Source organism: Drosophila busckii, chromosome X (assembly GCF_011750605.1).
Source record: "Drosophila busckii strain San Diego stock center, stock number 13000-0081.31 chromosome X, ASM1175060v1, whole genome shotgun sequence".
Lineage (NCBI taxonomy): Eukaryota > Metazoa > Arthropoda > Insecta > Diptera > Drosophilidae > Drosophila > Drosophila busckii.
This window is the reverse complement of record NC_046608.1, coordinates 18,245,330-18,258,333: the sequence shown is the minus strand read 5'-3', so window position 1 is coordinate 18,258,333 and position 13,004 is coordinate 18,245,330. Positions and strand designations below refer to the sequence as shown.

General features: G+C 32.6%; 1 protein-coding gene across 1 annotated transcript in view; it reads right to left on the bottom strand.

The window, feature by feature from the left end:
* The window catches only part of LOC108606541, a 92,765-nt gene extending 79,995 nt beyond the window's left edge, over positions 1–12,770 (bottom strand). Inside the window, exon 1 of the mRNA XM_017996735.2 lies at positions 12,154–12,770. Coding sequence (XP_017852224.1) covers positions 12,154–12,155 — 2 coding nt within the window. The 5' untranslated portion in view covers positions 12,156–12,770. The remainder of the gene's footprint in view (positions 1–12,153) is intronic.
* Positions 12,771–13,004: the final 234 nt, after the last annotated feature.

Sequence of the window (13,004 nt, the reverse complement as noted above, 5' to 3'; positions counted from 1 at the left end):
TGATTTTGAAAAAAACAGCGAGCAACAAATAGCAAACAGGCAGACAAAGAACAAGCAGAGAATACACAAGGGTGTGCATATTACACTGCTGTATGTATGTATATGTACAGAAAATAAAGCTGTAAGCCTTAAAGCAGTTATGTCAATTAACAACAATTTTGAGCTGTTGAAAATTTAAATTGCAGCTAAATCATTTTTTATGATTTTTATTCTAAAATTTGTGACACTAGATTGATTGACAATTTATTGTGTAGACTACAAAATTATAACTTGAACATATTTATAATAATTTTATATTTAATTTATTGCAAACAAGCATAAATATATTTATCGTTAATTGTATATACATTTGTAGATTTACGAGTAAATAATAATTGCTAACATTTGTATTAAAAAAATAGTTGCAGCTTTGCCATAGCAAATTAATAACTTAAGCTAGAATATAAATAAACCAAAAATAAAATATATAATATATTATATAAGCGCGGTGCAATTGATATAAAATGCGAGACATTAAGTGGATAAAATATAGATTTTACATTAAAGTATTCATTAAATTCTTGAACATATGACATTCATAATTCACATTCCCTCCAGCTGCCGAAACATCTACTCTCCGGGTTATTACTAACTGCATCATTAATTTAAATGCCAATCAGTAACAGCTCGTTGAGTGGAGCGAAAACAATAAGAGTCACAAATGATTAGTACAATCTATCACATCTACACTACACAAACAACCAACGACATCTGCTAACTAAGCATACTAACATTAGTTCAAACGACACAAAAAAACACACATCACAACAATTGAAGCCTTAATTGTTAAAGCAACTTCATGTTTCACTTTGTTTAAATTTGAAAATGCTTATTAAATTGAATATTTTTAATTGTAAAACTAAAAACGAACTAATTGTAAAACTATTGTTGCATATACTATGTGTATGTGTATATTCTTGTACAAAAAGTATAAAAAAAAACCTAAAGAAACAAATTTTAATGTTTCCAATCTAGTCATCTGATAATTGGAAACTGTTCACAACGTGCACGTCCATGATTTGGATTGTGTCTTTATATCTAAATAAAATCGGCAACAATTGAATTATATTATAAAATCACTTTTGCATTACACAACTAACATTTATAATTTTATTATGGGATTAACGAATTAAAATATATCCAGTATGACTAAACTTTCTCATATTAATATCCTGAGAACCTATGACTAGTTAATCCGCAAAACACTGTCAATCCATGAAATAGATGAGAAACAAGCAACATAAAAGACAGACACACTAGTGTGACTGTTATGCTCTGGTCGCCGAAGAGATTATTCAACACTAGACGCTGCATTTGCGTATCGCAGAGAGAGACGACAAAGCTTAAGAAAGCGACATTAACAAGTGAGAGAGCTATACGACACTACATAACATTACAAAGCGCATTTAAATCGCATGAGCCTGCACCCTTAAGTACCAGTACACTAAGCGCCAGCAACTGAATATAATAACCTTCACATCATCTATTATAGTTATATGCTGAATTTAGTCATATAGATGCGAGATTTTCAGATTATCGAAAAATATATTTAGTGCAGAGGACTTCACAAGATGTCGGCGAAGAGAATCATAATTGTAGGCACAAAATGATTTGATAGGAGGCGCTTCAGTTGCTGCTCAAACATATACTCGCGATCGCGCTATCGATCTCGCATCTCGCTCTCAATCGCTTAGCTGTGATGTATGTGATGTATGTTGAGCACAAAAAAACAAAAGAATATGCACCGCTTAATTGATTTCAGCTTTTAGTCAGCATTGTTTTTCTAGCTTTTATCTACACACAACGCAGCTTAAAGCGAGCCAAAAAAGCAGCGAAAGCAAAGAAAGGGGAACAAGAAAGACACACAGACAGATAAACAGACAACTGGGCAACAAGGTGAAAGTGGAAAGTATGTTTTGTGTGTGTGTGTGCGGAGGCTGTAAGCTGCGCTTGCAGCTGAAGTCGTGTGTGTTATGTGGTGTGATGTGATGTTTGGGGATTGACTGAGCTAGATTGGGCAGAGATGGTCACACTATTGTATCAGAAGCCGAGTACAATGGCAGCATAACTCACATAATAATGTGCTAAGTAGTCCACATGCTTTATGCGAATTCGTTGCTTGGAACGACTACAACAACAAGAATGAAAGCACATAAACAATGACATAAAAATTCAAACAATTGCAACTAAAAAAAATAAATTAAATAATAACATATTGTAAAAGCTCTTAATAAGTAGCAATAAAATAATATATAATATATAAATATTGTTTTAATACATAAATAATTTGAAAAATATTTTAAAAAAAAATAAATAGCATTAAAATATATATAAAATCTAGCTAATAACTGCTGCATAAACACTAAAGTTTCTTTATAAAAATAAACAGACCGCAATTAAAACATTTTTATAATTTTTATAATGCAAATACAATTTAAAATTAAGCTATATAAATATTAGCTCATATACAGTTACAAGTAAATAAAAGTACTATATTATTTGAGTTTTACAATATTAAGCTAATATCTATATTAATCTTCATTATTATGTAAAATGCAATTACACTACAGCATTATTTATGAGCATCATATTGTTAAATTACATTATTTATCTCTTATCAATAGATGCGCATCCATTTAAGTTATGAGATTTGATATAGCTTTATAACTATAATAAAAAGAAAATGAGATATATTTTTTAAAAAACAATAAGCAAGCATACATTCTTATAGAATAAAAATAGTATAGTTTTAAATATTTATTGTATATTCATTAAAAATAAGACCAATATTATCTGACTAGTACTATTTCGCTTTTATAACGAAAACTACCTCAAATAATAAAGTGTACAAAACGTATGTGTTATGTTGTTTTTGTTATGTTGTATTTGCATAAGGGCGCGAGTTCCCTTACATATTCGATTACGTCAATGGCATGGCATTAATATTAACCTGCCCATACCGAAACACCATAAGCCTGATCCTGATTAAACTCGCTGCTCTGTCTTTTTTTATATAACATACACCATGCTCGCATGTGTGAGATGTGTGTGAGGCTGAAAGAGATTCTTTATTATGATGCCTGCATTGATAAATAAATAAACTAATAACAAGTGCCAGCGCAGTCGCTGTACTACTGTTTATCTCTGTGTGTGTGTGTGTGTGTGTGTGTGCACTGACAGCTTTTGGCCCCAACGTGCGCTCCCTTTTGCCTTTTGGCTTTGTCTCCATTACATACAAAACCCTTGAGTGTAACGTTAGCAAGTTGCTGGCTATGGGGGTAGGCAGAAAAATTGTTTTTCTCTTGTTTGTTTATTGAACATTGCAATACTATATTTGCATACTTAAGCTAATCAACATAAATCAAATGGCTATGAAATTTATACTTTAGCACTTTATGGTATTGACTACAGTCAAGACTAATAAAATTAGCGTTTTTATTATAGCAGCAGTTACATTTATTTATTTACGCAATTTGTAGCAAATTTTGTTTTTTAAAGTTTTCGCTACTCTTGCCACACTGTGCGCAGCACACTGTTTGCATGCCCGCAATGTTATCTCATTCGCTGGCCAATTTTCAATCAATTTTGACAATATTTGTCGCGCCACACAAGCAAACTTACACACACACACACATATATGGGAATTTTTGCTTGTGCCCCAAAAAGTGCGCTATAATTTTGTTGTTGCTGCTGCTGCTTCGTTGTCATTTTTGTGGGCCAGCCATGCGCTGTTGTTGGCTGTTGACTGGCTTGGCTGAGTGGCTTTCGCTTGCTTATATTTGCATAAATGTGTTGTGACATTGCCACGCCACAGCGCGAGTGCTGCAAGTGGTCAAGTGGGGCAGGCGTAGTGCCCAACTAATAAAATATATATTTATTTAATTTCATTTCACATGCATATGGTAACAAATATTATTTAATTTAAAGTAATAAATACATTTAACTGGCAATTGCTTTATCGCTTATTTATGTATATTTGAAAAAATAACCTTGACCTGCTCACAAACTGACAGTCAAAGCTAATAATAGCGCAGCGGGAGTCGCCGCAAAAAATTGCATAAAAATCAAAATATTTTCATAACGTGAAAATTGTCAAACTGTCAGCAGCAATGCGGCAAAGTGAGATAAAGCGAAAACGAGAGCCACAAACTTTCATGTAGTTAAAACTTCAGTTGATTTCTATATCAGCAAATCGAAGCTGCGCTGCATCAAAGTAAAACTGCTGACATTACAATTCACAATTTTATTTTCTATTGAACTTTTTGCTTAACGGTCTCAAGCGTCTTTAATTTCCGTCGTTTTGATTGCACACACACACACACACACACAAGCGCACATGTATGTGTGTTCTGATTACTTTTTCTAACTCTTGCTTTGCTGACTGGCGCCTTGGCTTTATAATGAGAAAAAAAAAACACAACGAAGGAAATCTCAAAACAAAAACAAATTTCGCATTGTGGTCTATTTCAATCAATGATTGAAATCAATCGTCAGTCAGTCAGTTCAATGTGTATTGCCTGCCCTGCCCCTTTGCTGTCAATCGGTCAATTTGGTCATTCCCATTGCTTCACACACACACACACATACACACACACATAGCTTACAGCTTTTGTTCACAATCATAGAACAATTCATCTGACAATCACTGCACTACTTACAACAATGAGAGCATAGCAAGCATGAGAACATATATAGCTATATATATATATCTGCTGCTGCTGCTATTTTCACTACTTTGGGTTGTGCCTTTAACACTTGGCCACAATAAAAGACCAAATCGTTGGACAAGCACGATTTGGGAAGCACAATTAAGTTAGTTGAATTTTTAAAGAATTGCAAGTTCACTCATAATGAGTAAGAAAAATCGATGAGCTTTAACTGCTTTCGCTTTCGTTAAAGCTTAATTTTAATTTTAATTATAATAAAAAACGTATATTAGCTTAGCAAACTGTTTACTTTTAAAATTTATTTTTAATTATTTCATTATATTTTTAATTTCAAAAACCCCAATTAATTTTTGGCTTTTACGATTATTTAAATTAAATAAATTATTTACTTCTAACATTAATTACATTGAATTGCCATTTTCAAATTAAACACGAATTAGTTTTGGCTTATACGATTATTTACTTCTATCATTTATTTTTATATTTATTAAATTGAACTGGCATTTTCGAAATAAATCCGCATTAATGTTATACGATTATTTAAAATATTTATTTAAAATATAATTACCATTATTTTATAAAGAATAATCTGGCATTATTTTTTATATTTGTTCTCATAAAAATATCACTTGTGCAGTTTTTTAATTATCGCTTAAATTGCAAATATTTATTTAACCAATTAAAATTTGTCATTGAAATCTGTTTGCTTGAAATACTTAATCTAAAATAATCTCTTCATAATTTTTTATGTTCGTTCTCATATTTAATTTTTAAAAAAGTCACTTTAGCTATATATTTTAATTAAGGCTTGAATTGCAAACATTTATTTAATCAATTAATATTTGTAATTAAATTCTGTTTGCTTGAAATACTTAATCAAAAATAAGCTCACATTATTCTTTATATTTGTGCTCATAATTTATTTTTAAAAATGTTACTTTAGCTATAAATTTTAACTAACGTTTAAATTCAATTACAAATATTTAATTAATTAATCTAATGTCATTTCTATTTATTTGTTAACATATTTGCATGCTTTTATTTAATTTGTTGCTCATTTTAGCTATATATTTTAATTAACGTTTAGATTCAAATAATATTTAATTAATTAATTCATATTTGTAATTGAAATCTGCTGTCATTTCTATTTATTTTTGAATATATTTGCACGGTTTTATTTAATTTGCTGCTAATTTTAGTTGTCAAGTTTGTCGCATTTTATATTTTATAAAGCTGCGCAGCAACTTTAATTAGGCTGCTCTAAAGACCAAAGCTCTGAAACTCATCAGCTGGCTAATGTGGCTGGCTGCCAGTGAAAGTTGTTGTCGTATCATAATTTAAGCATAAAACAAATAATTTGTTTAATAAAATATGAGCTGTGTCGTCGTTGTCGTTGTCTCAAGCCAAAGTTAGTCTAGGCAGTTAGTTAGCCTATTATTTGCCCAATGGCAAAAGTCAGTCGCTTGTGTTAGACAACAATATTGCGTTGCTAGCTTTGACAACACACACACACACACACAAACACACATACACTTTGAGTGCGTGAGCGAGACAGCGCGAGTCTCTGGTTACAGTTATGGACATTGCTATTATTAAGGAACGGCAGTCAAGGACTCGACAGCTTTGCTTAGCGTACAGTTTTATGTCTGCGGGGGTAGCATCAAGGGGGGTGGGGGCACAACTGTAGCACCTTTAGTATGGCATGCCATTCAGTTACGAAATTCTATAGCATTCACTTCAATGCGCCTTTTCAATAACACACACACAGACACGCACACACATGAGCTGCTGGTTGATCCCTTTACTTTGTGTGTGTTGTTGGGCGTATGGGCGTGGCATATGTCTGTCAATTGCATGTCTCGTGTTAAATTTAGCATGTAGACAAACTCAATGAAAATAATCACAATATTGCGTTCAAAGGCAACGTCTAATTTCACACACAAACATGTTGCCTGCTTTTCAGCGCAAATCAAAATAAATAAAAAATCAAATTGTGTGTGTGTAAGCTAAGCGAACTAATAAAAGTTCTATGCCTTTTTTTTGGGGGGGGGGGCTAAGCAACAGAACTATAAATAGCAATAGCTGCTCATTTACACAGCCGCAGCGCTACACACAGTTGAGAAAACAATGCAAAAACAATTTTAATTTTTTATAAAACATGCAAAGTTGTTGCAAGTTATTAATAAAAATACCATACAGCATACTATAATGAAAAAATATTAAAAACCACACACGTTGTTTGTTGGCTTGAGTCAAAATTCAAGCAAATATTTTAATTAACATGTGGCAACTGCAATGAAACTTTGCTGCCATTTTTAGTTGGAATTTACTTAGTTCAAAATAAAAACCAAAGCTCTGCTGCTGCAAAAATTTTACAATAAGTTTCATTCTTAAGCTAAGTGCAGCCCTTAGTAACAACAACTAAGTTGCTGTTTATTTAACTTGCTGAAATCTTAGCGCTCATACATACGCAACGCCCACTCAGCCTGCAGCTGCTGCCTGACTAAGCTAAAATTACAAGGCTTAAAAATAATATAAATATATATATATATATATATTGAATGCCAAAGCTAAGTCTTATTTACTTTGCTTGCAATTTTTTGGCTTTAGCATTAAATGATTTTTGGATGAAAGGCATTTGGTCAAAAGCATTTTATAAACTACTCAAAGTGTAGTTATTATTCTTAGAATTTGAATTGGCTTTGTCAAGCACAAACACACACACACACACAGTATGTGTGAAAAGTACGTACATATGTATGTGTGTGTGTGTGTATTGTGCGTGTGTTTCAGGTGGCAGCTATATGCACCTGAGTTTCCTGTTTGCTTATTTTAAGCATCGAATCGATAGCATTTTAACGCTTGAGTGCATTTCGAAGCAGTTTATATGGCATATTGCCTGGGCAGTGTCGTTATCTCGCCCTCACACTCATACAGCTGTATATAATATAGCTATATATATATATATAGATATACATATGCTATTTATAAGCTTGGCCGTTGCTAAGCCCATTGGCGCTGATTGCGTACTTTGAGTAACTTAAGCGGTTACGCGTTCGCCATATAAGTCGCGCATTCTATATATGCATGTGTGTGTGTGTGTTTTAGCCTTCGACCTGCTCACTTTGGGCTTCTGCTGGCCATAGCTGCAAGTTCATATTACTGCATTGCATTGTTCACACCTAAATTAAAAGCCACTAATCGGATTTGCCTGCTCACATATACAAACGACACTCTCAACCGTGTGAGAGCGAGAGAGAGACAGTGGCTGTTATATAATAAACATTGTATGTAATTTTGTAACAACTGCACTTACAGCCAGCTCATCAATCAAATCAACGGGCCAGGCGATAACAAAACACAAAGCACCACTCGCTCGACTGAGCTAATTTTCTATAATCGAAACATTTGACACCTGCTGTTGGGTCAAGGGTTAAGCCAGACAGTTAAAGTCCATAAAGTAATCAAAATTAAATGCTTAACTAGTGCAGTGGCTAACCAATGGGGTAATTCTCAACTGTCTACCAAGTAAGTAGTGCAGTAGCTAGTTCATTATTTAATTAAGAACTGACTACCAAGTAAGTAGTGCAGTAGCTAGTTCATTATTTAATTCCGAACTGACTTCCAACTGTCTACCAAGTAACTAGTGCAGTAGCTAGTTCATTATTTAATACCCAACTGACTACCAACTAACTACCAAGTAAGTAGTACAGTAGCTAGTTCATTATTTAATTCCCAACTGACTACCAACTGTCTACCAATTAACTAGTGCAGTTGTTAGATCATTAGTTAATTTTCAACTGTCCACCAACTGTCTACCAAGTAAGTAGTGCAGTAGCCAGTTCATTAGTTAATTCCCATTTGACTACCAATTCACTTCAAAGTAATTAGTGCAGTCGCTACTGCATCAGTTAATTCGCAACTGTCTACCAAGTAACTAGTGCAGTAGTTAGTTCATTAGTTAATTTTCAACTGTCTACCAAGTAGCTAGTGCAGTAGCTAGTTCATTATTTAATTCACAACTGACTACCAACTGTCTACCAAGTAACTAGTGCAGTAGTTAGTTCAATATTTAATTCCGAACTGACTACCAACTAACTACCAAGTAAGTAGTGCAGTAGCCAGTTCATTAGTTAATTCTCAACTGACTACCAACTGTATACCAAGTAACTAGTGCATTAGCTAGTTCATCAGTTAACTCACAACTGACTACCAACCGTTCAGCAAGTAACTGGTGCAGTAGCTACTGCAACATTTAATTCTCAACTGACTACCATGTAACTAGTGCTGTAGCTAGTTTATTAATTCACTTACACTTAAGCTGCCAACTATCTTAAAGATAACTAGTGCATTTAATTTAAGTCAATTTGCTTTTTCGTAGCCAACTAACTCACAAGTAACTAGCGCAGCCGCTAGTTCATTTATTATATATTCGTTTGCCAGCTAGCTAATTAAGTAACTAATACTGTAGCTAACCACAACGTAACTAATACTGCAGCTAGTTGATACACTTTGCTTGCGCTGCCAATTAACTATCAAATGGCAAACAGGTAACTGCTGATGTAACTAATATAATCCCATTCATTGTTATATTTGCCAGCATCGCTCGCACGCTCGATTCCAATGAATTTTAATGCAGCTTTTGTTGTCTATGCGCTATGCCATAAGCTGATAAGTGGCTTGCAAGTTAAAACCAAATCAATAATAGACTCAATACGAAGATTATAGTTGCATAAATATTTAGACACAATGCTTGCTCAAATTAAGTAAAGTAATTGTTTAATAAAAGCTTAAAATAGCTGAAAAAAGCAGACAAATTGAAATAGACTAAACAAATCTATGAACAAAGTTGGCTGAGCACATGTAACAGTCGCTGTTTTACACTAAGCATGTGTGTGTGTGTGTGTGTTGCAGCTTTTTTTTTGTGGTGACCAACACGACGACGCTGCTTCCGTCGTCAACGTCAACACTTGCTCCAATTTTGTAAATTAAGTCTTAAAGCGTAATTGAGTGAACATTTTCACTGAGCCATGTGTGTGTGTGTGTGTGTGTGTGTGTGTGCGTATGGCACAATATAAATTAACTACGCGTCTATGCCACTCATCTGTTAGCCCTGGCAACCAAACCAACTGGCCCACCCATTGGGGTAGCACTCAATGTGTGTGAGCTGAAGCGTTTACAAATCGGAAACTTTTGCTTTTGTGCCCGGAAATGTGTCAGCGATTGATCAGTTTGTCATACAGTAGCTGTAACTAAAGTTAGCTTTAGTTTGCTTTATAAAAAATTTACGTACTAAATTGCATGCTCATAAGCTTAAGTCACGACTTAAGTTGGCTGCTTGTTAAAAAGTTGCAAAAAATGCTCAACTATGTTATGCACTTTATATAATCATTTTTTGTAGCGTAGCTTATCAAACTTTAAGTGCAGCTAGCAGTTTGCTTAGTCCTGAGCTAAATATTATAAAAATGTGCAAAGCTAAGCTAACTAGCATAATTTTTATTACTGTATTTCAACGCAATAGTTTTGTTAAGTTTTTAAGTAAATAAAAGCAATGCGTAATGCTAAGCTGATTATTTTATTAAAAATTTGCTTGTGGCAATTTTCAGAATTTTGAATGCTAGGTTTGCCTTTATTACAAATTCGTAGTAAGTAAACGCGTATTAATTTTTTTACGCTACACAAACTATGCGCAAATTATTTGTTATGGAAGTTTGTGCAGATTTTTGGCGAATTTTTGCATGGCAGCTTATGTGGCAATGCTTGGAAGCTCTGAAAACTGCATTGCTAACAAAGCTTCGCTCAAAAATCACAGAGCCAATTAATGATAATTATCTTTTTGAGCATAAGCGTTAACTAAACTTGTTGCGAATTTGTTTAGCAGCAACAACAGCTCAGAGCTGCTGCTTATGTGCAGTCTTCGGGGAAAATGGTCAGTTACATTTGCAGCTAAATCACGTACTGGCCAAATGTGCTACTAATGAGCATAAGAGCTCACACACACAACAATTGCCAATGTGACTGCGTTAGTGAGAATCCAAGTGAAATACTAAATTCATTGATTTCATTACTTAACTGTGACTTGCTTTGTGTTCAAACTCAAGAGTTCAAACATTGCTGATTCGATTGCAAGAATAATGTATTATATATATAATTATTGCACTAAGCGTCACAGTTGCACAACATTTTATGCCAAATTGTTCAATTAGCAACTTAAGACTCAAAAGTTCAAACATTGCTAAGAAAATTTGCTGCAGTTTATAAAATTTGCTAGAATAATAAATTATATATAATATAATGCCAAATTGCACAGCCAATCAAATTTGAAATTTAATGTTGCCTACTTTTTTGTCTTCGAAGAAATTTTGAATTGTAATTGTGCAATTAATAAAGCTTAGCATGAATCTGTTGTCTGTCATTTTCATGGCTCCAAAGTAGCTTATTATTAGTTTCTCTTTGTCTTTTGTTGCAACTTAAGCCTAAGCTGCGGCACTTACCTGTATATTTTGAACTAACTGCAAACAAGCTATGCAATTTGCATAATAATTTTAGCTTTATGGGCTTTGTTTTACTCTCTCTCTCTTCTATGCTTTGCATGTAATTGTGAGTCTGTGTAATTCTAGAGCTGTGTGCAAAATGCACATCGACTGCAGTGTTCAGACTTGGGTAATTATAATTGATATTGTTGACATGCCTCATTAGTTATAACCTCAGCAGTTAATTGAATCTAGTCTGGCATTATCTTTGTAATTTTAGCTTCAGTCTGCTCTATGGCTGCAGCATGTGCAATGTTTGCAACACAAAAATGTTTGACAAAAATATGTCCTGATCACACGCCCTGTCTATTATAATTACATACCTTATTTGCAATTAGTTCAATGCCATTTGACAGCGTCGCTGCTTTAATTTTATATATATTTGTAATAAACTTATTGCATATATTATTAATATAAATACTTTTAAAAAAAAAAATGCATTTTTAATATGTAATAAATTTAATTCGCATATATAATTAATATTAATACTTAGTGTTCAAAAAAATGCATTTTTTATATTTCTAATAAATTTATGTTGCATATATTATTAATATTTATACTTAGTGCTAAAAAAAATAATTTTTTTATTTGTAATATATTTATTTCGCATATATAATTAATATTAATAACAAGTGTTCAAAAAAATGAATTTTTTTATTTGCAAGCGTAAATGTAAGTAATTAAAAAAAATATTTTACTTGATTTTTTAATTAAAAATAGTCTATATATAAAAAATTAATTTGCATTGCATAGCTTAACTTAAAAAAAATAGAAAAAAAATTAAAACATAATAAAAAATTCTAATATACATAATTTCATATAATAATAAAAATGCAGAATTTAAAAAAATAAAAATGTTTAAAATTTTATTATATATTTTTATAACAATATAATTTTGAATAGTCATTACTTACATGTTGAGGCTGATTTTGCGTTTTTCGCAAGGGTTTCACTTTTTATTTGTAACGATTTCGATTTTAGGCTACGCGACGCGTTTGTTTATTAGATTATTGTTATTGTTTTATGAGTATTTTTGGTGACTTAATATATATATAAGGTATTTGGGTAGTCGAGGTACAATTGTTCTTCTTACTTGTCAATGTCTCAGTGTGAAAATGTTGTATGTTTGTGGTTAACAATATAATATGACATATATATGTGTATGGGTTTATTTTTTAGCGACAAACAATATAATTGAGCTAATATATAATAAGCTATAGACATTCAATGGTGTATAATACTTGATTTCTTGCATTCTTTGCTATGTATGTGTATATGAAAAATATATGGCTGCTATATGCGCTTGCTCTTTAACATCATATATGGCGTACACTGGGGTACTTCAGGTAAATAGGTATGCTGAGATGATTCGTTGGGCTGACTTGGATTGCTTTATTATTGTTTTATATAAAGTATATGAGAATATATATAATTTTGTGTCTATTTCTGTTTGTACTTTGATTGTTGCAAATTATTTATTTTATTGGTTAAGGTTTTTTGTTTTCGTGGCACACAATGATACGATTTATTGTTTTTTCTTTTTTGTTAACACTTCAAAAAAAAATTTAAAACACTTTTGGAAATAACAAAAAACTGTTTTTCTTTTTTTTTTTCTTGGGTTGGGAATTTCGAAACTTATATTTGAAACACTGTGCTGTGTATTTTTATATGTTTCCCACGTTGGCTGTGGCTGTCGCTGCTTCTGTTGTTGGTGCTGCTGCTGCTGCTGCTGCTGCTTCGACTAAGCGTGCCACACAACCTCTTG